Source organism: Folsomia candida, unplaced genomic scaffold (genome assembly GCF_002217175.1).
Source record: "Folsomia candida strain VU population unplaced genomic scaffold, ASM221717v1 Fcan01_Sc014, whole genome shotgun sequence".
NCBI classification, from domain to species: Eukaryota; Metazoa; Arthropoda; class Collembola; order Entomobryomorpha; family Isotomidae; genus Folsomia; species Folsomia candida.
Window position 1 is genome coordinate 1,501,398 of NW_019091206.1, and position 27,402 is coordinate 1,528,799.

A 27,402-nucleotide genomic window follows, 5' to 3' on the forward strand; every position below is an offset into this window, starting at 1 on the left:
TTCTTCCGATTACCTACAGCAAAGCCGAATAATTGGACAAGATAAGGCACGACGTCACATAAACAGCGGCCGAGCGGGTGGCAAATATTTATTGTTAAGTACAACTTTTGTAATAATTCTGCCCATAATGACGATAATAAGCAGAGAGCGGATATGTATTCATTTTCAGCTTTTCCATTTTATGACGACCGACTTTTGATCTTTGTCGATGTGCTGTTTGTTATCAATATTTCTATTTGAAAAATTTATAAATGTTTTACATATTTTTTTTCAAAAATACATATAGTTTGCAAATATTTCAATACGAGTAATGTGAGTGACGATTTTTTTTGCTCAAAGAACTTGCATAAAAAAATCCAGAGCATATTAGGTTCGGTTAAATTGTATTCAAAATACAAATTTTGCCAAAATTTTTATTTTTATGTTTTTTTTCGCACGTATTTCGTTAATATTTGGACGTTTTTTTCGTAAACACATATCTGCGAAAATGCAGTGCATTAAATTTTTAAAAAAATGCAAATTTTTCAAATACCTTTAGTTTTTTCGTAAACATCTCGGAAATGTTTTAGCACTTTTTCTTCCGAAATATTAAATACATATTTTATCGATTTTTTTTTGTAAATATGTAAATACATATCCACCCTCTGCTTATAAAGTACACCTTTTCTGATAATTGTTGTACCCCTGATGATGACGCTAATGGTATCGGTTTCGTTTCATTTTACGGTAGCCAATTAAATAACTCGTCATCATACATATTTCCCCGTGCATTCCATAACTTGTCGTGAGACTGCTGTAACAAGTTGAATAACGAACAGTGTAATAATGAGGATGAATTTTTTACCCCCAACTTACTTGTCGGCTTAAAGAGAGGATGAGAGATTATTATGTTAACATTTATGGTTATGACATGTGTAGAATAATTAATTAATATTGCTTTCTTTACGACATGCCGTCGTTAAATGTTGGCGTGATATAAACAGCAGGGTTTTTCAGGAATTAAAAACCTCCTCTTTTTCCATAAAAACTCACAAAACCCTAGCAATAAACCTACAGTGAAGAATTCGTTGAGCCCGAGCCAGGGACTAACTTTTTTAGCAACTTATCTACCAAATTTCAGCTTTCTACGACAATTTTGAAATTTTTATGCATAATATCTCACACACCCACCCAGATGACCCCCACCGGTCAACAACTGATCGATATCTTCGAACTTAACTCCTCATTTGCCCCAAAATTCAAGTCGGTCAGTTTTACGAGCGTAATCGATAGACGGACAGACAGACAGACAACCATGACTGGTACATAAGCCCTGACTCGGGCTAAAAACCCAACTCCTTCTCATTTAAACGGATACAGATGGGAAGAAAGATCAACTATTCGTTCGTTTTTATTCTCATTTACAATTATGATTAGCTTTTAATATAGCAAGTTTAAATGCATACATACATGAAACATGTGTACAGATGCATGCGCTCAATATTACCACTCTCTCATCTAAGAGCATGTTTACCAATAAATTATCACATCTTCATACCTCAAATGTCATGTGGACTTATTTAGTTACACATATTTACTTATGAAATAAAACAGATCAGTGCTCTCACCACAAATCTCTTAAAAAAACTACACAATTCTCTCACGGAAAACTTTCTCTTTAAATTTTAATAAAATGCGTTCCAAATCCTGGTCAAGTTTTATCTACGTCACGTTATCCTTTCTAATTCTGCAGATGACAGGATACTCCACATCTGGAGAAAGTGCCAGTAAAAATATTAACGTGAGTGTACAAATAATTAAGTAACACACAAAATTTACTAATTAACCAAAATATACAGACAAATCAATTAAACTGCACAAAAATTCCTGGAATTTGTCCAGAAATCTGTGGAGAGAAAGCGACCGTGATGTCGGCCACTTTTTGCGAACCACAAACCGGAAGTTGTGTTTGTGACTGTAGAGATGTAAGCTAAACAAAATACATCTTAACCACGCACACACAATTACATAATTCCTGCATTTTTTCCAGGTACTGGAAAAATCCTGCACTTTCACCCCGTTCACGCCCTGCTTCCAAGACTGTGTGAGGAAGAATCCAAATCCCTCCGTATTTTTATACGAGGGTGCAAATTGTCCCACGACCAAGGGCGGAGGTGGACAACTCTGCGCCTGCCAATGCTCCCTGCGCGAGGATTACATCGAAACCAACGACATTTAACGTTCGACTTGTCGTCAAAATTCGCACATTTTTAATAATCTCTCCGTTCTGGGAATTTATTTTAAAATTCTGGACGACAAATTGGTAGAGCAGGTCGTTGCCAATTTTTTAAAATACACACTCCAGATTTTGACACGTTTTGAAGGAGGAGATCTTAACTTTAAGAAGCTCTCAGAAAAATTGGAACTTTTCGAAACTCAGCGTAATTCCATTAAACAATTCACTGACTGTAAATTTGTCGTCCAAAATTTTAAAGTAAATTCCCAGAGGCGAGAAGTTCTTAAAAATTTGCCGACTTTTGTGATGGGTCATCGAATACTACCTTAAGACATAAATTTGTAAAATATACAATAGTTTTACATCCAAATCACCATTATAATTCGTTCCAAAGAAGTGACGCATATTATACATAATGAATGACAACGAATAAATAAAGTAGAAATCCTTGGATAGCCTGCCAAAAACCCGTCTTTTATTATCACCAACCAACCATCCTGCTGAATTTTATGTCCTGCCAGACAATATGTAATACGCATGTTATGAACCAGACTGTTTTCATACTTTTGCTCAAAGATGCATGATCCGATACCCTTTTATCACTCCATTTTATTACAAAACGAGTCAACTAGTAGCAAATTGAGGTTTTATAACGTCTCCTCGCTTTATTTACACAAGTCAGTGAACACTCGATAATAATTCATCAGGAGGATTTTAAGTTACATAAAGAATTGGGAAGTAGAGGAGATATACGGGATATGCATGCATATTTCACGATAAGATACTTATCTTCCGACTTATATCTCTATGCTTCCGATAAACGATAGCATCGTCTCAACAATAATAAAGTTTGTACCGGTAGACACAGATGACGTCAAAATTGCGGCGTGTTTTCACCCTGTGCAGAATCGAGGAAAACGCCAGTCGTAAAAAAAGAACTCTATCTTTTATCCGTCACAATAAAATTGAAATATCAAATTCACTCTGAGCCGAGGACATTGACAGATTTACTCGAATCCAGCTTGTGTGCAGTCGTTAAATCCGATGAGACCTGTGCATATCTCAGGATCAATAGTATAACTAACCACAGGTAAAACAGGCGAAGGACTACTTGGATCGTAAAAAAAGACAGCGTTTTGTTTACAATAAAGCGAGATGAGTTTAATGAACAAAATCATACAATCTTATGACTTTGGCGTTCAAGAAGAATAGCGAAGGAATGAATGTCAATCCACATAAAACGAGCTACTTTGTCAAGTCGGAGAGCATAAAGATAAAGAGAGCATAATTGAGAATAAATTGAGAATTTAAACAAACATTCGCAGAATAGTCTGCTTGGGACCGGAGTTCGGAAAGGGTAACCGGTTATCTGCAAATTCGTGGTGTCACCTCTCTGCTATAAGCGCTGATTCATTTTAGCAAATTCACTTGTTGCAAAAGCCAAGTCTTTTATCCTGATTCTCTTTGTTCATACTCTTCCTCTTAAATCGAAATCAGCACATTTGTAATCATTTTTCGCCTCTGGGAATTTATTTTAAAATTCTGAACGACAAATTTGTAGTCGGTGCGTTGATTAATTGAATGGTTTTTTGAGCCAGTTTCGATTAGTTCCAATTTTTCTGAAGGTTTCTTAAACTGGAGATTTCCTCCTTCAAAAAGGCTCAAAATCTAGAGTGTATATTTTCAAAAAATTGGGAACAACCTGCACTACGAATTTGTCGCCCAGAATTTTAAAATAAATTCCCTCAAGTTCATCGGACTAAACGGACTTTTACAATTTGTGTTTGTGATGATGTGAATTACGATCTATTAAATTTTCGTAATGTTCAACGTAAAACTAAAATTTGACATTTTGGCATTAAACTTTTACATGTTTGTAAAATTCACTATGAAAAGAAGAAAGAATTCAGAAAATGTACGATTTACATATTCTGTATGTAAAAGAATTTATCTATTTACAATATTTCATTCCGCATTTACCAATAACCTATTCGTTTGAATTTCAAACTTTGAAATTGGGGAACAATTTGTTTAACCTGAACGACGAATGTTTAATGCCCACGAAAACTAAATGGAATATCACAAAATTGAATAGAATTCTGTTACAGGAAACTTTGAAAGTCCTCGAACCCGTTTCTTGCCTCATCAGATCACCTCCTCGTTGAAAGTGAAGCCATTCATGCGTGTCCAATTACGCGATAATGGTTCAGCCTCCTCCAAGTTAAGCCATTCACACCTTGTTCATTGCCTCGCCAATCTTCTCGTTAAGCGACAAGTCTGTCACAATCCCATTAATTGCAAATCAATCCAACGTTAAATTTCCGAGATTAGTTTTCATGCGAGCGTAATAAGAAATTCCTTATTTAAAAAACATGCATCAAAAACCAAAACTAGTAAATAATCAATTCAAATTTTCTAAGACGAATTTTTACATCTACATTTTCACAAGAAATTCCTTTAAATAATTACGTAAAAAACGATTGTATCAAAAGTCAAAACTAGTAAGTACTCGGTTTAAAATTTCCGAGATGCATTTTCGCATTCACATTTTAATTCGAACATTTCCTAATTAAAAAAAACGATTGCATCAAAAGTCAAAACTAGTAAGGAATTCATGGTCAGTGCACCTTTAAATTTCCGAGATGCGTTTTCACATCCACATTTTCGTTCAGAATGAAATTCCTTAATTAAAAAAACGATTCTATCAAAAGTCAAAACTAGTATCTCAATAATCAATTTAAAATTTCCGAAATGAATTTTCCCATCCACATTTTCACGCGAAATTTCTTAATTAAAAAAACGATTGTATCAAAACTAGTAAATAATTCCTACGGCGAGGGACACTTTACTCCATCCTGGCCTGATGAAATGTCCTGATTATTGGTTAATGAGGTGAGACAGACATTTCTTCAGCCTCAGATTTGTATCAATAAACTTTTGCATACAGCACATAAATTGCGCTTAATGGATATGTTATGTTTTACCATAATCGGCTAATTTCTCGAGGAATTTGTTCCCTGATCGAATCGCTGGACGAATTCCAATGCACATTCATTTACATAAACGACTTGTATTAAAGCAAACACTTTCAAAACTTGTGGTTGGTGACCTGACCAAGTACATACATTGTTGTGAAATACTCGAGTGAAACCAGTGACAAATTTCCGGTGAAAAAAAATGACATGAAACAATTTAAGGTGGAATGACTGTTATTTTATATTTTTAATCTCACTCTGCCCCCTGTTTAATGTCTTTAAATGGTAATTTTTAAAATGACATCAATTTCATAATTTACCCTACCAATGTATCAAAACCGGTAATATAACATGCCAAAATTAAGCTATTCGTACGTATCTGAATGTAGTTGTAGATAATCATATTTTTTAGATTTACGCTTTTTGGCGTTAATAATCAGCAAAATTATGAAAATGCTCAAGGTTACATGTTTAACGTGACGATTTGATGTGTTACATAGATTTTAAATCTCTCTCTACCCCCTGTTCACTGTTTTTTAAATGGAAATTTCTAAGACGACAGCAATTTCATGAGTTATCCTACCAATGCTTCTAAATGAATAGCATAACATATGATGTACCATCCGATTCGATGAAGAAAAATGAGAGACAATATCTAAATGCGTTGTTAGATGTCGATATTTTTTAAACTAATTCTTTTCGGCGTTAAAATGCATCACAAAAATTGTAAAATGCTTAAGGTTACATATTTAAGGTGACGATTTGATGTGTCATAAATTTTAAATCTCACTCTACCCTTGCTCAATTTCTTTAAATGTAAATTTCCAAAATGGCACTACTTTCACGAGTTTTGACGTACATGTAACTTTTATACTTTAATCAAAAGCTCATTTCTGGTAGTACAAAACTAATAATTAAAAAAAGAGCGAACTTATTTTTGGGGAATTTATTATGAAAAATGTTTAAACTGCGTCTCATCTAATGTTTATTGTGGTTATGCTGGGAGCTCCGGGCACTATACAAGATCCCCTGGTCAGTACACCCTAATGAAATTGCAAATTTCAAAAATGCCATCAATTTCATGAGATAAGTTATGCCACTAATGTTTCAAAACGAATAACATAACATACTTATCATTCGATTTAGAGGAGGAAAATATCTAAGTGCAGTTAATATCCTGATATTTTTTAGATTTTCCCTTTTGGACGTTAATAATCACCAAAATTTTGAAAATGGGAATTTTTTTTGCATACGTACTTAGGATGACGAATTGATGTAGCACTCATTTTTAATTTCACACTCACTACTCCTATTGAATGTCTTTAATGGAAATTTCTAAAATTGCATCAATTTCATAAGTAAATCCACTAATATTTTAAAACCAATAACAACATAACACCGGATTCTAGGAAGAACACGTCCGATCTGAACGTACATAATTTTAGATATTTATATTTTGTATATTTACTCTTTTCGGCGTTACGTAAATGCATGATCAAAATTATGAAAATGTTGAAGGCTAGATATTTAGGGTTTAGGGTGACGATTTAATGTGTCACACATTTTTAAATCTCAATCTACCCTCTTTTCAAACCATTGCAATGCAAATTTATAAGATACCACCAATTTTATGAGTTTTTAGATAAATGCAACTTTTCATACTTTGATATTAAGTTAATCTCTGTTACTACAAAACTATCGATTTTTTTAAAATTGCGAAACCATTGTTTAAGGAAAGTTATTGTGCAAAAATGACAAATGAATTAGCCATTTTTTCAAATCGATAGTTTTGTACCACACAAAACTTAAAATTAACGAATTTAAATTTTAACTTAAAATTAATGAATTTCACAAAACTTTAAATTAACGAATCAAACCGTATATTTACCCGGCATTTATAAAACCACCCCCACCCCCACCCCCATCAAATCCACCCCCACCCCCACCCCCATCCACCACAAATTGTGCTCTTTACAACCGGCCGTGGTCTAATTAGCGTCAACTTTGCCACCGTTTATTGATTGATGATAAGCTCAAGCTTTATCACGAGTGAAGTATGCTGGCAAAATTACTTGATTGATTAGCTTCCCCACCTGACACCAGTTCTCCCATAGGATTATCTACTTATTCGAATTAAAATTCGTACCCAGTATCAAATTTCCTTTGATAAAATCGATTAAATTGACATACGGAATTGGCATTAAATTTGCATCGGAGCACATTCCATGGTCTGAATTGGATGACATTTTAGTATGATAAGGAAAAACGAGTTCTTTCCTCCTCCTATTCAACTGACGTATGTACATACTTTCACAAAAAAGCCAGCTAAAAAAGTGGTCCAAGAAGTAGCCGATGTTGATACTTGACAAGAAGTGCATGACAAAAAGTAAATGTCACATCGTGTCAATTCACAACATTTCATTAAACTGAATGACGCTCATTATTATTGACAAGCATAAGTTAAGGAACAAATTTCAAAAGGTTTAACTAAATAAAAATCCCATAAGATACATCCACTTCATTCTCATCTAGTTTGGCAAAACAATTTTTTTCCGTCCAGATTAGGTCACGTTTTTTCAAAACCAAATAAACCAGAATAAGTGCATGGCAGAAAATTTACTTTTTAACAAGTCAATGAAAATTGTCGCTTTTTTTCTTCTATTTTAAATTAAATTATGTATATCCGTTATTGAGAAAGTTTTCTTTACCATTTCTGTTTCAGATTTAAAATTATTTTCATGAATTTATGAATCTGAGCCAAGATTGTCATGCCTTCGTGAATGAATAGACGCAATTTCTGCCAAAAGTCCCAATTAAATTCTGCTTCAATGACGGCGATAATTGGTAAAATGAAGTCATAATAATGCTGTCTCTTTTAATCAGGGTGTTGCCACCTGTGTAGGTGGGAAGATTGAGATAACCCTTTTCTGCTCCATACTTTAGGGGCCGTACGCCAAGAATGTGACCAATTTTCAGATAATTTTTACCACTCCCCCCATCTTATAATTCATAATTAACATGGTAAAGATGCCTTAAATCCCCATCAAATCCATCCCACCCTTTTTGCACAGTCCCTCGCAAGGAAATTGCGTGGAGTCGAAGAAAAAACTCGGCCCAAGATGGAAATCCATCCATATTCTGTTAAAAACTGGATTGGATTAAATATTCTCATCCGAATAACTTCCTAACACGTATCTTTGTCGACCCTCCGTAATTGTCGCTGTGTGCGCTTTATTGTTTAAGAAGAAACTATCAATCCAACATTCCAAAAACTGCTCAGGAAGGATTAGGATTAGATTCAATTCGGCTTAAAATGGGAACTCGCTCGACAACAAAACCAAATTCTGTAAAGACTTATTAAGTACGAGCATTATAAAAACGTATTAATGGTCGCAGTCGCATGCAAATTGCCGATCCTGTTCTGTTCGGCAGGAGTAAATTGAAATCTGCTTACAAAGTCTTCGGCAGGATGAATCACGACGTAGAAAGAATAAACACCACGATAAAGGTTGGCTAATCGGGTGATATTTCAGAGGAAAAGTGGTCACTGTCAAACTGGTCGTTCTGATCTGCGGAGAACCCATTGTTTAAGGTACACACAAATCTGAGATTCAATGCGGTGTCTCATTACAGAATAAATCAATCAGTGTTTCTAGATAAGTCGAAATAAAATATCGTACAGATTATTTGTCCGCCAAAGAAAATCACTCATAAATCCTAAAAAAACTCTTATCAATCTTAAAATGGAGGTCTTCCAACGCATGCTCGCAGCTTTTGAGCAAATCAGTGCCAATCTATCACAAATTCATATGAAATTTGCAACAGACACGGTATCCCAATGGGCACGTTTCGCAGAGATATTTGCATCCGAAGAGGAGAAAACTCGAAATAAATTTAGAGCTTAAAATTGGTCGACTTTAAGGCGCGTTTTCTCCTTCATTCTGAGAACGATTTAATTTTTATTGTTTAACGCCGTTAAAAATAGTAAATTTGATATACTATAGTTTGCAAGTTGGAAGATGGAAATGATTGAATAGATGGAGTAACTTTATAATTTGGTACACTTTTACTAAAAAAAATTTGGACAAAATTCAGGTCCTTTTTACAAAAGTACGTATCCCCTTATTTCCTTTTTAATCCATCTGTATCGGAAGTCTTAAACATAACCATTTTTGCAAACAACACGATCTCCCAATGGTCACGTTTGGCCGAGATATTTGCATCCAAAGAGGAGAAATCGCATCTTAAAGTTGACAAATTTTACGCTTTTCAATTTACTACGTAAATATCTCCGCCAAACGTGTCCATTGGGAGATCGTGTCATTTGCAAATTTCATATTACTTAAATTTGTGATAGATTGACACTAGTTTGCCCAAAAATCGGATCGCATACGCTGGGAGACCTCCATTATTCAAGGTATGCAAACCTACGACCACAATTCAATGCGATGTCTTATCATTACAAAATAAATCAATCATCAGTGTTTCTACACAAGTCGAAATATAATATCGCGTCGATTATTTCTCCGCTAAAATCACTCACTCGCACAATTCCTAAAGCTCTCATCAAACTTAACACAATTAATTTTGTACAGAAAACTATTCAGATTTTGCTGTAATAAATCATTTCATGTAATAATAACGTACATATTCCGACAATTATGTATTTGACGGCTTAATTATCGACACCTTTCCATCCGGTGCACTCTGCGGGTTGATTCTGCCTGATGCACGAATTAACTCGTTAATTTCCTGCGATTATGCAGCCCAATCATCCTTAATTTATTCTGCATTATATTTCCTTCCTCATTAAATTATTTAAAAGCGTTTCCAATTTCTGGGCATCGAGTTGTAATTTTTCCTCTATTTTGTCCACCCAATGTAATACCATCATTTTGTTGCTGTTATAAGTTGTAAGTGTTTCTTAAGCGGGTTTTCTTATACTGTAAAATGTAATAAACGCGAACTCCAAGAAACTGCATTTTAGCAGAATAAGCCGAACCACGTAAGGTGTTCTAAATTATTTTATTTATTTTATTTTAACGTGCAAATCATTGAATTTTGGGCCTGGAATTTGGGAAAATGAATGATTTTTACGCCAAAATTAAATAAACTGGTATTTAAAATAAATGCCTTTCGGTATATTTATAGATTTCTAGTATGCGAGTTTTCTGCATTTAGCGTCCAGAGCTGAAAAACAGTACTTGTACTGATGCTTGTTCGACACCCCACCCTTAATAAAAACCTAATCAATCAATTTATTCGACTAATGTAATCTAGGATCACTTGCAACTCTTAAAAAAATTGGACAGTAGATAAGCTTTGATGATACATGGTTATCACCGCATGACTGATTTCCGTACAAATATAACTTCTTAAAGAGAGAGATTAGCCAAAGCCACATTTCGCTAAAGTGAACCGTCATCATCCTCACAATTTTTTCTCACCTTCCTCACTTCACGTTCTTCCCAGGTGAGAAGATTTCATCCCAATCCGAATCCGTCTTTCCGTATTGAGTGGTCTGCTCGTCTTTAAATTTCAATCGAGACGCTGCCAATTATAAATGCAATATTCCTTTTATTTCATTCTCACCTCAAGTTTTTAGCAAAATCATCTTCCCATCTCTTAAAGTAGCAAATTGAAAACAAAATAGTTTCTCTGTGTGGCAAGTACCGTACTTTAACGTGTCAAATATCTTTCCCATATATATTAATCCAAGGTTGTTCATATCCGCAACCAGAATTCAAATCATACTTACAATTAGATTCTTGTGAATATAAAAGCCAGCGAAATTTTGACTAACTTTGCCTCCACTTTTTAAAATTTTCGTAAAATGAACATGTTTTTACTACATTTAGATGCTTTTTCAGACTTTTTGTAAGCATGTCTCGATAACTAATTGCAGATAGTATTCGAAATATTGATGAAGTGAAAAGTTTCCTCGTTTTCCACTAAAACTTCTGTGTAATCCAAATTAGATTCATATGCTTGTCAACCTAGAAAAACTTTTGGCTTACTTTGCCACCACTTTGTAACATTTTTGTAAAATTAACCTTTCTTTATAAGAGTTACATAGATTATTTATTGGCCACTCATGTCTTGATAATGAATTGCAGATAGCACTCGAAATATTGGAAAATTAATTCCCGTTTTCTACTAAAACTTCAACGTAATCTAAATTCGTATGAATTTTGACTAACTTTGCCATCACTTCATAAAATTTTGGCAAAGTGAACTTATTTGATTAGATTTGTTAGATCAGTTCATAAAAGCCAAGTAAATTATAAGACCTTCAACAACTTGATAGTCATTTTGACGTCTGTGATTTCATTCCTTGGTTAGCATTTTGTCGCCGTTTGTAACGGTTGATTTTAAGAGGAGGCAGTATATTTTAGCCAGGACGGACTGCATAATAAGCAGTGTAAGTTTTAAGATAATGCGTGGCCAAAAAGTAAAAAATATATCGAAGGACCATTGGATAAGTCAAGTAGCAAATTCAATTAGTATCTAACGTCAACCCGTGGAAAAGTTGGAAGAAGAGTTGACATTGACAAAATGACGGGATTGATGATAAATCGACGTGATGGTGGAACGGATAAGCACAAAAGTTAAGAACTGGATTTTTCCAATGAAACTCTGACGAATTTTACATTATCTTATTTCGCGTGGGTTTTCTAGTTTTTATATGAATTGATAATCCCCACAAACTCCTCTACTCCTAAATACCAGCCCCACCCAAACAAAACACACGTTTTCTTAAACTTTCGTTTCTGAAAAATTCTAATTCTCGACAAACATATTTACACAAAATTTTCAAAATATTCTTACATATTTAACATATTTCTAGGATTTCAGACATATCAATATATTTCTAAATATTTCCACTATTATTTAAAAAATTAGTGAAAATATTTACACAGTTTTCAAAAATATTCTTACATGTAACATATTTATTTCTAGGATTTCAGACACATTCATCAATATTTTTGTTAATATTTCCGTTATTATTTGTAAAAAAATAGTGAATCTGTTACATATTTTCTCAAAAATATATGCATTCCGTAAATATTTCAAACGAAGTGAGACTAATTTTTGCACTGTCTTTTTGTCTTCCAAATATTTACAAATTCTCCTCTGACAACTTTATAAAATTCGAGTGAAGACAAAGATTCACATCCTCAGTTGTAAAATAACTATAATATCGCATCCGATTTAAACCACGCTTTGGAAATAATTACACGTGGTTGGCATGCTCAATAGGACTGGTTCTGCATTTAATTGTACAAAAATGCGACTACTTCTCAGGCCGGGCAGGGCAAACGAGTCGTCTCTAATTATAGCTTTGCAAAAATACATACATTTTATTATACGCTTAATACATATTCAAGCTTTTAATCACGGGATAAAAACCGTTTTGTTCTTTCATACTTGTCAATATTTACCCACATTCGGACAAATTACGCGTAAAAAAGAAGTTTATTTGTTTGTTTTATAATAAAACTTTATGATTCATTGTATGTTGATTAAAAATCTTGCTTAATTAGTGCTCTACTTTGTCTAATCCTAAGGAGTTATTTACCTGTAAATAGGCACTTATTAGTGACGGATATCTAGAACAGATAAGCCACTGTGCCACAGATAAGCTCTTGAAACGGCCACTAACTAATATAGGAAACGACTTGTTCCTCTGATGAGAACTTTATGAAATTATGTACGTAACGTTCCCTCATAAAACTGCGATTAGTAAAATATAATTTTTCAAAATTTCCATTCTTCATCCTTGATTCCTATCTAATATACAAATTAGCATGACAAATAAACCCACAGATCAGCCCATAAATCCCCCACCGACAACGATTTCCTCCTTCTGAAACATTTTCATGGTTCAAAAACCAATTATAAAACTAATTTCCGCACAGTTTACAAGAACCTTGCACTGATCATAAATTACAGTAAACGTCAATAAAATCGGCTCACACGTAGTTTTCAATTTTGCAGTTTTTTTTCTATCTGCGTCTGGGCCTTATCATTATTAGCTAATTGGACCGGTAAAAATGCAAAGTTGAGACATCCTGTTTTTTTCAACAATGTATGTGAGATCGCGACGCTTCACTCACTGGGATCATCCAGTGTCAACTACCCGTTGACAAGAGATCGCCGTATTTTGACTGTGCCGTGGAATAGTCCGAATCACGAGGAGAGAATAACTAAACTTTAATTCGAATCTGCTGACTTTAAAATAAACCCTTTAACTCAAAACTAGGGACTTTTATCTTTAGCAACAGGTTTATTAACAATCACACTTTAGTTCATTTAAACACGAACATTAATTATTTAGATTTTCTAATGATTATTATACAAAATTAAGAGCCCACTTTACTTTCTAAAAATGGCTACTCTCTACTTGACATCTACTTACACACTAAAAATCTTACTTCACAAGGCCAACGCGCCCCTCTTCTTCTCATGCTCCCGCTTGCACTTACTTTTTTATCCGCATCCCCAACCCACTCAAACTAAAGAATACTTGCATGCAAAAAATGCCTACATACAAAGAATTCATACATGCGGATTTCACATTTCTCCCACCACTTTTCCTACATTCTAATGGGGAAAAGTAACTTAACTATCGGTCAAATGCCCATTATTAATTATATTAAATCAACTATAAATATACCAAATCATCAAAAACACTAATTAGGCCAAACACTGTAATAATTTGGCTTCTTCACGCGACGTCCTGACTTGGTAGTCACTTCTGGCATCACTTCTTCGATGTCAATATCGTCACAAGTCTTCTCGTCGAGTTCTTCATCGTCCTTCTCATTGCGATGACATGGTTGCTCGACTTGCAGTTTAGGAAGATCGTTTCCGCAAGGTACTTCCAATGGGTATAATCGTTGCAGAGGTCGAGTAAGGATACCCTTCAATGTCTTGACTACTGCAGACCGGAATTGGCCATCTCGACCTGGATTCAACTTCATAATCCGCCCGAGTGGCCACTCAAAGCGTTTCTTGTTATCTGCGCCCACAAGTACAATGTCACCAATCTGTGGGGCTCTGGTCTTCTTGTCATTCGCTTTCTGCACGAGTTGACCCAAATATTTTTTGCGAAATCGCGCTTGAAGATCGACTTGCAACTTCTTCATTATCTTGTAGCGAATTTGTAGATCTTTTCCTGTAATCTGCTCCGCTTCAGGGAATCTGGTCATCTTTGTCCCCTTCAGGAACATGGATGGCGTTAATGGGATAAGATCGTTCCCATCTTCTGTCGTGACCGTGAGCGGTCTCTCGTTGATGGTGGCGGCCGCAACACAAAGACAGGTCATCAGTTCATCTTTTGTTAAGGCTGCTCTTCCCAACATTCTCCTCAGTAACCCTTTCACTGACCCCACGAGACGTTCCCACCAGCCTCCCCACCAGGCGGCAGTGGCTGGATTAAAGATCCATTGAATTTGGGACACTTCCAAGTTCTTCTCGATTTTCGCCCAATCCAGCTTCTTAAATAAATTATGGGCACCCACGAAATTGGTCCCGTTATCTGAGTAGATGGTGTTCGGTCGTCCATATGTCGCCATAAACCTTTGCAGAGATCGGATAAACGATTCTGAGTCTAACGACTCCACCAGATCCAACGCTACGCATCTATACACGGCGCACGTATAGAGCACCACCCACACTTTGGTCTTGTCTTTCAGAAACAGCGGCCCAGCTAAATCCACTCCCGTTGTGGCGTCGACAAGCTATGCATTTTCTAAGGACCATGGTGACTGTCTTTCGGCTCCGATGAATCCAATACTTTTCTCGGAGTTTGTTGACAGTAAACTGAATGCCCCCGTGTCCATGTAAGCGATGGACTTCTCTTATTAGTTCATGCACTAATGGATAGTCATCTGGGAGTAGGATTGGGTTCCGGAATGAGTCACAATCTTCCTTGTACTCCAACTTGCTTTTGACCCGCAGCAGTCCATCCTCCCCTTTCTCTACTCGTACCTGAATTTTCTTGAGGTCGGAAAAGTATCTCTCCTGGATCACTCTCCACATTCTTAACTCCGCCTCTCTCATTTCCGGTAATTTGAGTGGACTTCTGAGGTCGGAAGCTTTCACTCCTCGCAGGATTCTGATGGCGTAGGCAGTCATTCTGACATTTTTCTGGTAGGAGGTAAACTTTAGTTCCATTGGCTTCATCTTGACCACCCCTTTCAGAAAGCACTTTCTCTTCTCAATGACGACGTCATCCTCATTGACTTCTGCTTCCTGTGGCCATTCCGCTTCAGGTCGTCGAAGCCAACTGGGACCCTCCCACCATTTGGACTGCAGCAACTCCTTTGGTGAGCAGCCTCTACTGGGGAGATCTGCAGGATTCAATTTTCCTGGCACGTGACGCCATTCACTCTTCTTTGAGATTTTCAAGACATCTCGAACTCTGTTGCCCACAAAAGTCCCCCAGTCTTCATCTCGTCTTAACCAGGCTAGGGCAGTGGTCGAATCTGACCAGTAGATGGTTGGGACTTCTTCAAAGTCCATGGCCTTCTTAACTGTCTCCGCCAACCGCGCTGCTAATAGACATCCCATCAACTCCGATCTGGGTATTGTCATCCGTTTTCCTTTCTTTTTGGAATCTTGCTGATTGTACATCGGAGACACTCTTGATTTTGCCATGAGGAGGTATAACTGTACGTGCCCGGAGTCCAAAGTACTTCTCACGAACACAACTCCCCCAAATGCGTCTTGGCTGGCGTCTCCAAATGCGTGAATCTGAATACTTTCACCTCGGACTGCCCATCTCGGTATCTTAATTTCTCCTAGAGTTGACATCTCCGAGCACCATATCTCCACTCTCTGTTTCCCAATCTCGTCCCATTCTTGATCCCACTTCAAATCTTTTGCCCAAGATTCCCTTAGAAGAATTTTGAGCCTGAGGACTGCTGGAGACGTGAATCCGATTGGGTCAAACACTTGTGCAGCCAGGGAAAGCACGTTTCTCTTCGTGATTGTGGGTCGTTCCCCACCCCTTTGGCAAAACACAAAACAATTCATCATTCCTCTTCTCCCAATGATAACCGAGGACAGAGGTCACTTCGCGATCCATTTCTGCATCCGTGTTGGATTCCCACTGGCGGAGATCCATCTTCGCCTTGGCCAACATCTCGGTCGATTCTTTCTTGAAATGGTGATATTCATTGATTGTGGGAAAAGAAGCCACGCTATTGTCCACATACAATGACCTCATCAGCTTCTCACTCGTACGGCGCTCTTCTTCTGGAACGTTCTTCAAGTGAGCATCAAGCACCGCCGCCAGAACAAACGGACTACAATTCAGGCCGAACACGACCCTACAGTGCTGATAGATTTTCATGACCTTCTTCTCGACATCCCTCCACCAGAGAAATCGCTGAAATTTCCTGTCCCCTTGATCCACTTGTATCATCTGGAAGGCCTTCCTAATGTCTGCAATTGCTCCCACCTTTTCTCGTCGAAACCGCAGCAGGATGGAGAGGATGAGCTCCAGCATATTAGGACCTTTCTCCAAGCATTGATTAAGGAACGGATTATTCCCCACTTTGCACGACGCGTCAAATACTGGTCGCACTGGCGTCGTCAAACTCTCGGGCTTAAATACTGGACGGTGAGGGAGATAGTGGCCACTTGTGTCGTCATTCTGCACTTGCACTTCTTCAATTATTCCCTCCGCCTCCCATGCCCGGAAAATACCGTCATAATTCTCAAATTCTTTCTTCGAGATCAACTTGTTAGTCGCTCCTTCGAGTCGTTTCGCGGCGACTGCTCGATTACTGGGAAGTGACACCGATTCACTCACCCAAGGAAGTTTTGCAACATATCTTCCGTCACTTTCCCTCGTGAGCTTTCTTTGAAAGTCTTCTTTCACCTTGAGATCTTGTTCCTGTTGGGTCTTCTTCTCAGCGCTGTCGGTGATTCCTAAGGCGTCGAGCTCCCACAATGCAGTGATCTCCTTGGTCGTTGTGCTCATCGCAATGGTCTTCGCTGCCATGGTCTGAGTCTTCATGATTGGTACCTCTCCATTCATGTACCATCCAATTGTTGTCTCGGTACAAACAACACTTTGATTTAACTTGATCACTCTTCCGGAGATAAGTCTTCCGAGTAAGTTCGATCCGATGAGGATATCAATGTGTCGAGGGTCATCATATGTGTCCGTTAGAGTTACATTCAACTTTAGTAACTCTCGAATCCAAGGACCAATTGGAATAGGATCGCAGTCTTCACAAATTACCTTCGCACCAAATAGAGGTAACTGCACTACTTGACTCTCACCCTCTCTTGGCATCCCTTGAATTTTCACATCGTATTGATTTCTGTCTCCAATTTCACAACCACCACCGAACACTTCCGTCGAGAAAAGTCGTTTTCCCACAGATTTCAATTCGAGTTCTTTGGCAAGATCTTCTTTTATGTAGCTAATGTCGCTACCCGAATCAATAAGTAATCTGGCCACTCGATATTTATGGCCTGCACCAAACACTTTCACTTTCATTGTCCCTCTGACGACAAGCTTCTCTTCTTTATTGGACGCCTTCATAGTCATCACATTCTGGGTAGTAGTCAACGCTTGGACCCCGTCGGTAATCTGACTCACTGACTCATCCTCCTTTTTCCCATAACACAAGAGTTTGTAATGTCCTTTTCCACATGAAGGACATTTCCCATTTCCCTTGCATTCCTTTGACCTATGTCCTTTCTTTAAGCACTTGAAGCACACATGAGATTCCTTCATCTTCTCGGTCTTCTCTTCTTGCGTCATCTTCTTTAAATGGAAGCAGGGTTGACTCGGATGTCCCAACTTCCCACAGAATATGCAGCTTTCTTTTCCACTTCCGGCATACAAAGCGGATGCAGAGGCTGGCTTCTCGGCCTCATATCTTTTTTGTTGATTGTCTGCTCGCACTTGATTAGACTTCCTGGTCCCAAACCCATGTTGAGCTAAATATATCTGCTGCTCTCCTTCGACCTCTTTCTCCAAAAAGGTCATGAGATTCATCAGCTTGCTTTTTCGGGGTAGACCGTCTTGATCCACTTGTGCGGGATTCCTCAACCAAGCTCGAAGGACGTCCGGCGGAAGACTCGACTCCACCAACGGATAGAAATACATCGACGGCTCTGCTTTACTCAAGTCCAAAGTATCCAACGCTCTCAGGTGGGATTGCAACTTGAGATACAACATGTCCAACGGTATCTTCTCTTTATCAGTAACGTTGGCGATCACTAGATTCAACAACTCCCTTAAATACACTTGGAGTTGCAATCCTTCCCGGCCGTATCTTCTTTTCAGGGACTCAATGGCTGCTCCATAATTGTCTCCGGTGGCAGGGAAAGCACTAATTATTGATCGTGGCTCTGATTTGGCTTCTGTGGCTTGGATCAAGTATTGGAACTTGTCGCTATCATGAAGGTCACCATCATTGTGAATCTTCTCGAACTGGCTCCACCATCCTAACCAATTCTTCAGATCGCCATCAAACTTCGGTATTTCAATTTTTTCGGCAGCTTGAAAGTCTTCTTCTTGCTTTCACCACTTGCTGACGAGAACACTGATGCATATTCTGCAACACTACACTCACTTCGTGGCCGTGATAAACACATCTCAATTCTGGTCTTCGCACGGTTCACCTTGTCTCGATATTCGTCAATCTGGTTAACTTCACTTTGATAATCTTCAGTGGTACAGTTTTCATCCAACATTGACGCCAATATCTTCACATCTAGATCGTCGATATCCGATGAATGTCGCTCCAATCGTCGACACAGAGTTTGCAGGTCCACCATCCCGGGCGCCTCCTTTGACGACTCGGTCTCGATCTCGTTCGCCGTCCTGGTAATGGCCGCTCTTATCGGTGTCCTGCTCTTTCTTAGCCGCTCCATGGTTTTTCAGGAACGTGCAATTCAACAAAGGAAAAACAATTAGTAAATGAACGAACAGATCTCTACACTGAACGCTCTCCACCTCAATAACTCCTGAATGCTCAGGATGTGGCCCTCAACGAGGCAATACAATTTAATAATTCCTCCTTGATAGGTCCAACTCTCGTCTTCCTTCCTCACGGGTCTGGCAGGCGGGATCTCCCTCTCCTCCTCTCCGATACTTGGACAAGAACAACGAATTCACAAAATATCACCTGGTAATCCCCCGAACACTCAGGGTGGAGTCCTCAAAGAGGCAAAACTTCTTCTTCCAGGTGTTATTCTTCCTCCTCCAAGGGCTCGAACTTGACCACGATCACGTCGAGGTCACCAAAATGTGAGATCGCGACGCTTCACTCACTGGGATCATCCAGTGTCAACTACCCGTTGACAAGAGATCGCCGTATTTTGACTGTGCCGTGGAATAGTCCGAATCACGAGGAGAGAATAACTAAACTTTAATTCGAATCTGCTGACTTTAAAATAAACCCTTTAACTCAAAACTAGGGACTTTTATCTTTAGCAACAGGTTTATTAACAATCACACTTTAGTTCATTTAAACACGAACATTAATTATTTAGATTTTCTAATGATTATTATACAAAATTAAGAGCCCACTTTACTTTCTAAAAATGGCTACTCTCTACTTGACATCTACTTACACACTAAAAACCTTACTTCACAAGGCCAACGCGCCCCTCTTCTTCTCATGCTCCCGCTTGCACTTACTTTTTTATCCGCATCCCCAACCCACTCAAACTAAAGAATACTTGCATGCAAAAAATGCCTACATACAAAGAATTCATACATGCGGATTTCACAATGTACGTACCATCACTTTCCCGTAACTCCTATCTCATCTTTCCTCACCTGAAAGAAGTAAGAAAAAAGTTGTTCTCGCCAGCAGAAACGTCAGCCAGCAGATTACATATTTTCTGCCACTGGGAAGGCTTCATTAACATAAACAAAGGATATGTAATAATGCTTCTCCTCCTCGTATGATTTATATCGTCGATGAGAAAACAATTAAAAATTCCGCTTAATTGGTGAAAGATTAGAAATTGATATGTACTTAGAAACTTTTCCCCTCGCTTTAAATTCCTATTATGAAATGAGGCAAGTACTGGAATCAGAGAAATTTAGGTACATACGTAGATCGACATGCAAGTAATGTTATTAGAAAGCTATAAGACTGTCAGTGTTTCGGGTGCAAGTAACCACGTGCAAGAAATAACGGGTAGAAAGTGGGTTCTTGCAGATATTTTGACCTGCAAGAAATGCACGGCGCAAGAAACAACGATGCACGGCGCAAGAAACAACGTCGCTATATTTCTTGCACTTTATTGCAGTTTCTTGCACCTCGCATTTCTTCCTTTTCTTGCTTCCCAGTGCAAGAAATGTATCAAAACCCTCAAGAAACGAAACACTGGTCCCTGTGTCAACTATGTACATACTCTTCTATTTATCACAACATGTATCACATTTTTTCCATATTACCAGAAATCCTGTAAAAAAAATCAACTTATTACAAAAGGCGTTAGGACATGGTTTTGACGAATTCATGCCTTAATTGCGGGATGGATTTTAGTCGTAGAGATTTCTAACTTTTTTTATCTGAAAGCCCATGTCTCAAACTATAGGTAAGCATATCTGGCTTCCGATTTTGTGTACTCTGCGAAATGAGGCAAGGTCAAATTTGGAGAGGTGTCCTTTTTTAGTTTTCCAAACCAGTGTTCTTATAAAATGGCGTTGAACAAAATATTTTTTTCTGAGGTCCTGATGCAAAAATAGTTTTTGCGACTATTTTTAAGGGACTTAGCATGCTTTTCACTATATAAAACCACTTTTGCCTCATGCTTATCTTTTAAGTCCGTTTTACAGTCTAATTTCATACTTGTCCTAATGAAATGGGCTCTTTAACGCAACTCTTCCACTTTTAAGGCCCCCACATTTTACGACTTTGATGCTAAAAATCCCTAACGTGGTTTTTATCCAAGGTACATATAGTATATTGCACTGTAAGTACTTTTGACAAAATTTTGATAAGTGGTTACACCCCACGGACTGAGTTTTCATCAGACCTTATAAACTTTTTGGAAAAGTTCCCGTCGTTTTCGATGTCGAACTTCAGAAATAATTTAACTAACCAAAACGCAATAATTTTATTATTTTGTCACATGTACCTTGTAGATAAAATAGTTCTGCAGCAGGGGACACCAAAAGATTATTAAAATTTATTTTCGAAAAATTTGACCATTAATTTTCCAAATAAGTTCACGAGTTTTTTAGGATTCTGCGACAGCTGATTAGCTCGGGTCCTTCTATAAAACTGTTTACACAAAATCTTGACTGTTTGTTTTAATATTACTTAGGACACTTCCAGCTTTACCTCAAGCTGCATTTGACCCGAGTGGGTCAACTTTCAAGGTCAGCAGGTTAATTTTTCCGCGCACGGTCTGATTTATCATTTTTTGGACAAACTATCCGCGATGATGGAAGGCCCACGTTGTGTGATTCATTACGGATTCTTTTATTATTACATGCAATGATTATCTAGGGTTATTATATTAACAATCATTCACCTCTGACCTCTTTGGTTATCATGCTATATAAGCAATTAAGTTTGGAAAGTGTTTTTTGGCTTCTACCAACTCCGGGGGCACTGTAGGGTGCATTTGTGAAGCTATCACCCTAAAATTTTAAAGATATCTTTTTGAGAGTATTATCTTGCAACCTACCAAAAATCAGTCCAAAATTCAACTCCCCGCCAAAGATATTCACCCGAGAATTCGTCAAAACCATCACCTAACGCCTTTTGTACCCCTGGGACGATTTATATACATATATTCCACGTTCAGTGTCTGGATTTCATCATGAATTGAGATGTTTCAGCGAGATAGATTCATGTCACGGGATACATACATAAAAGTCCACCCTGCCTTTCTACACGGAGACAAAGAACGAGTCCAACACAATGACCATGCCACGCAAGACCAATTGCATCTTGGGTTTAATTGTTGCCATTGATCTCCACCAAACCAAGCCCGTCCTGCTGCCTACTTTACTTCCACCATTAATTCGCACTCGCACAAAGGTAAAGGAACCACGTTTTAAGTCAACTACCGTATAATAATTTCCTTTAAAAGTCTTTATTTGCTTAGTCCACACAATGCATGAACCTTTTTTCTGGGCGTAAAATACTATTACCCAAAATGCAAAATTATTCCTAATTGTTTAAATAATCTTCTTGACGAACAAGTTTCAAAAATTCAATTCAACAACAACTAACCACCTCCATTGCCTGCTACCTACAGCAAAGATAAATAATTGGACAGGACATGACATCGAATGATGAGCAGGGTGGTAAATATTAATGAACAGACAAGATGTTTCCCATAATAATAATGGCGATGATGCCGATTGTTGTGGTATTGGTTTTGCCTTTGTGGTTTGCCCAATTACTCGTCACTTTCCGTCTACCTGACTTTTTAACCAAGCTGAGCTGAGAATAATGAGGTAAGTTTTTTTTAGTTTTGGCAGTTATTGCCGGCTCAAAGAAAGGACGGATGGATGGATGAGGAGAGTTACATACTTATGTATCTCTAAATGTTCAACATTTATGGTTATGACATGTTCAGAATAATTTATTAACATTCGCACTTACCACGGAACAATGGACGTTTCATTAGGAAAAATGTCAATTTTAGTTGAAAACCTTGTCTTCTTAACACAACATTTAAAATTGAGACATTTTCTCAGTCTAATGTGTTTCTGCACGAAAGGAGAAGCTCTGAAGCCGACATGGAGTGGATGGAATGCATGTCATAAGAATATTTCAGCGTGTGAATGTCAAACACTCATTTCATTAAGATAGATTTTATCAAAAACCAAAATGTATCAAAATGCAGGATTTCGACTACTTAACGGACCAATGCTACCTGAAAAATGTAATTAATTAATCCATCGAAAGGATTAAATCCCGGTCCTGCTTTTTTAAGAAATATTAACAGCGTATCCATTACTTTGTACAATTACAATTTTTCCCAAAGGTCTGATTATATTTCTATCTAATTCTAGCACCCATAATTTTTTCATAACTTCAAATAACGAACATTGGCGTTTTCACTATTCAAAACACACCAAAATCTCTAGTTTTAATATTAAATACTAAATAAAAAATTAAGACGAATTACTTTAAAGTTTTTCATGTCCTGGCGATTATAAATGTTCAACTAAATATGGAATATGGATAAGCTGATTCAATAAACCTACTATCTTCAGTCCTGTGCATTAATAATTTTCCCAACTTTTGCACTAATTAACTAATTATAACAAGATTTTAAACAATCCCTTACCTCTCTTCTTCCTCCCTCGCTCCTCCACTCCAAATCCCAACGTTCTGAACCCTTTCCACTTCCTCGCTTCCTTCTGCTCGTGACCTTTCGCCCTCTCCTCGTCACGCCGAGCTTTCTCATACTCTTGAAAATGTGTGGCCTTCTTCAACTGCCAGTTTTCACCCAGCGAAAAACTCGTCTTCCTGTCAACCCCCTTATTTCCCCTTCTCTTCAAGGCCTTCAACGACTTCCCCCCAGTCCCCCCACCACTTTTCTCCTCACTCTTATTATTCCTCGACCGGACCTTGTTCAAATACTTTTCCAGTTCTTGACTTTGTTTGTACCGACAGAAAAAATCCGGCCGTTGGATCCCATTCTGGACGAGGAAGGAATCCCAATTTTTCAAACTTTCCTGCAGTTCTATCACCCTGTTCAAAATCTCCTTTTCCGGACGGTCCACTATTTTCACTTGATCGGACGACGTCGAAGAAGACGAAGATGACCAAGAAGAGTTGTCGTCATCATCATCCTCGTCATCCAGATAAGACAAACAACAACTATTACTGCACGTATAGGAACTCAAACTATTCGAAGACGACTTGTCCTCGGAGGAAATCGCATCAAAAATCGAAACGGATTTGTTCGAACTCTCCGAAAATTGGAGTTCAGCCTCAACATTTTCCAGCGAGAGGGATAACGATAAACCGTCCACATCATTGAGGCCGGAGTCACTTTTTGGGTAAGAAGTTACTACACTCGGGGTAATATTAGTGCCACTCCCACTCCCCTCGTAGTATCCATCCGGGGGGATTACTTTCATAGGACGGATCTGAACCCGGCTTCCCCCCGAGGCCGAGCTGGTGGTCTCTTTCTCCGTCGAAATCCCCGAGTCTGGCGAGGCCTTCGTTAACTGAACACATTTCGAGGTGGGGTTATTACTATTATTATTAGTCACCGACTTTTTCCTTGGGGTGAAACCACTCCCCTTCAAGGAACGGAGGGGTCGAGGAACTTTCGTGCACGACGAGAGGGCCGATGGGTGCGGACGTCGCTTCAGTTTTGGACTCATGGCTCAAAATTAAGCAAGAAAATTACCTAAACTTTTTAACTGTGTTAAGGACATTTTTTAAAATTGTGGATATTTTTAAATTGTGCTTGGACGGTACTGTTTGAGGACATTTTTTACTCGAGTTTATTCTAATTGAAAATTTTGTATATTTATTTTCACTTTCAATCCCCATAAGTCATTCAGTTAGTCACAGTCAGCTCACTCAGCTCACCACAAACTGCCACAATTTGCTGACAAGAGAATTAATATAAATCTAATCCGCGTATTTGATCCCTATTTTATTTATCACTATCTATCTACATATCTCGCACTGCTTTAATGTTGCATAATATTTACCTCGGGACCGGTTAGGATGGACGTTTTATTTCTTTCCCATTACTACTCGAGCATGTTTCTAATACTCACAGCTTATTAGCACCGCTTCGTTGGGCTTACTTTAACATTTCTCAACGCTCTTCTAGCTCTTCTTTTGCATTAGCAAAATTTCAATAAAGTTGTACCGTCATCGTACACACACTTTTTGCAGCTTCCTCACTTCCACTAAATGAGGAGATGAGTGGAATAATTGCATCTAACCAACTTGGGAGCTATTTTTATTGAGTAGTCTTTAAATTTCAATCGTAGAGTATAAAAGAGCCCGAGTTCAATTCACCAGATCTTCTTCTTGACTTGACGGGTGAAGAGCATTCCAAAAAGAATTCACAACATCCCTATTTTGGTTTTTTTTATCCCTTCTCGAGTGCATACGGATGCTACAAAGTTGTGCAATCTCATCTCTTCATTTGTCCGATTGAAAGGTGTCTTATTTTCATCGGTGTATAGTCGTAATTTGCCAAAAAAATCCAGGTGATGATGATGGGTAAACCCGAATGATACGTATTTTGTTACAATTATTATTTCAGAGCAACACCTTGTACACAAAATTTGGCACTTTTTGACAGGAAAACATTATTTATATGGTACCGTACACCCCCATTATTTTCGCTTTTGTTCCTCCTTCCCAACGACCAGACCAAATTGTCTCCACACAATTTTCCCTGCACAAAAACACAAGAGCATTCTCGAGACAATTTGTGACACAGCACTTCATCCGAAAAAAAAGAGCTGCATGTGAAACAAAACACGGCCAACAATCGAGTCCCACTCGTCACATTATTGTCGAGTCCCACTCGTCACATTATTGTCTGTCTCAAAACGGAGTTTGTATTGTCCTCCTTCCGGTATCCCACCAAACCACTATGTATTAATACCTGGGAAGACAAGTGTCGATAAGTGATGACACAGTTTGAAAACGTTTTTTTATTCAATTAGTTGTGACGCTTCATCAATATGTTTTCAGACTTTTTGTTCCCTTTAATTGAATTCCTTGCAAAACTTTTCAAGTTCACTTTAATACCATGCATAAATGGAGGTCTCCCGGCGTATGCAATCCTATTTTGAGCAAATTAGTGCGAATCCATCACAACTTTAATTAGGATGAAATTTCTAAAAAACGCGATCTCCATTCAATGGTCACTTTTGGCCAAGATAAATATTTGCATCCGAAGAAAACGCGCTCTAAAGTTGACAAATTTTGAAATTTCGAAATTTACTGCGAGTTTTCTCCTCTTCTGATGCAAATATCTCTGCCAAACGTGCCAATTTGCATATCTTATCTTTCGCAAATTTCATCCTAATCCGAAGAAAACGCGCTCTAAAGTTGACAAATTTTGCAATTTCCAAATTTACTGCGCGTTTTCTCCTCTTCTGATTCAAATATCTCAGCCATTGGAGATCGTATCCTTTACAAATATCATCCTAATTAAATTTATTATATTATCAATTCGCACTAATTTACCCAAAATCAGATCACATACACCGGGACACCTCCATCGTTACTTTTGTTAAATCGACTGCAATTCCTGAATAGTCAACTCACCAGAAAATGCTCCTAACTAGAATCCACGTACGTAGATAGATCGCTAAACCTGCCAGCAACAACTGTCGAACGACAATTCCTTCTTCTTTAAGAGACAAACCCAAACTGTGAATGTCAACCCTTTCAACTCTTCTGCAAGTAAAATATAAAGTCGTCGTCGTCGAGGCATTGTGCTTCGCCTGAGATGAGACCAACCACACCACTCACTCCAGTTTACTTTTTATGGCTTGTTTCTCATTTAATGTCAAAATTGGGAGGACGAGCTCTAGTCGAATTAATGACTGACATGCAGGATGCGAGGAGACAATCACAAGAATTATAAGACAAAGAGGTGAACTCGCTCATTTGCCATTCATAAGTTCGTTGTTGTGTCTGTCAACTTTTTAATATATTACGAAACATTACACAACAATATGTTAAACTTGAGACTTGTTTATGATAGTTGGTTTGTGGTTTCTTTGCTTTGTTTCTGGTCTCGTTCGGCGTCCTAATGCGAAAATAATGAATGGTGCTACCTCTCTTTCTTTGGGGGATAACAAGGCCTAATCCCCTGATATTTTTATAAACGAAATTTTTGTAAAGTGGGGTACAAAATTTCTCAGGGATTTAACAATTGAGGTCTCCCAGCGTATGCGATCCAATTTTGAACAAATTAGTGTCACTCGATCACTAATTTGATAGGAATTAAATTCGTAAAAGACACGATCTCCCAATGGGCACGGAGACATTTGCATCCGAAGAGGAAAAAAACACGCAATAAATTTGGAAAGTGTAAAAATTGTCAACTTTAAGACGTATTTTTCCCTCCTTCATTTTGTTACGTCATTTATATTGTTTAACGCCTTTAAATTATTGCAGGTAGATCTGATATATTAGTTTGCGAGGTAGATGAATTGGATGTATAATTTGGTACACTAGGTAAAAAACTTCAAGCTAGGGACTACACTTC

At 37.9% G+C, this 27,402-nt stretch overlaps 2 protein-coding genes across 2 annotated transcripts in view; one reads left to right on the plus strand and one right to left on the minus strand.

Moving 5' to 3' along the window:
* LOC110855955 (unconventional myosin-Ib) overlaps positions 1–24,761 on the minus strand; it is a 57,326-nt gene extending 32,565 nt beyond the window's left edge. The window contains exon 1 of the mRNA XM_022104393.2: positions 23,488–24,761. Within this exon, the coding sequence (XP_021960085.2) occupies positions 23,488–24,535 (1,048 nt within the window). The 5' untranslated portion in view covers positions 24,536–24,761. The remainder of the gene's footprint in view (positions 1–23,487) is intronic.
* Positions 1,428–2,668, plus strand: LOC110855956. The gene is made up of 3 exons (XM_022104394.2): positions 1,428–1,780; positions 1,839–1,964; positions 2,030–2,668. The coding sequence occupies exons 1-3, from the start codon at positions 1,673–1,675 to the stop codon at positions 2,216–2,218; spliced, it is 423 nt and encodes a 140-aa protein (XP_021960086.1). The 5' UTR covers positions 1,428–1,672; the 3' UTR covers positions 2,219–2,668.
* Positions 24,762–27,402: the final 2,641 nt, after the last annotated feature.

Coding starts and splice junctions, on each gene's coding strand:
- LOC110855956 (XM_022104394.2), top strand. CDS start 1,673: ATGCGTTCCAAATCCTGGTCAAGTTTTATCTACGTCACGTTATCCTTT. Junction 1,781..1,838: donor GTGCCAGTAAAAATATTAAC/GTGAGTGTACAA, acceptor CAAAATATACAG/ACAAATCAATTAAACTGCAC. Junction 1,965..2,029: donor GTGTTTGTGACTGTAGAGAT/GTAAGCTAAACA, acceptor CATTTTTTCCAG/GTACTGGAAAAATCCTGCAC.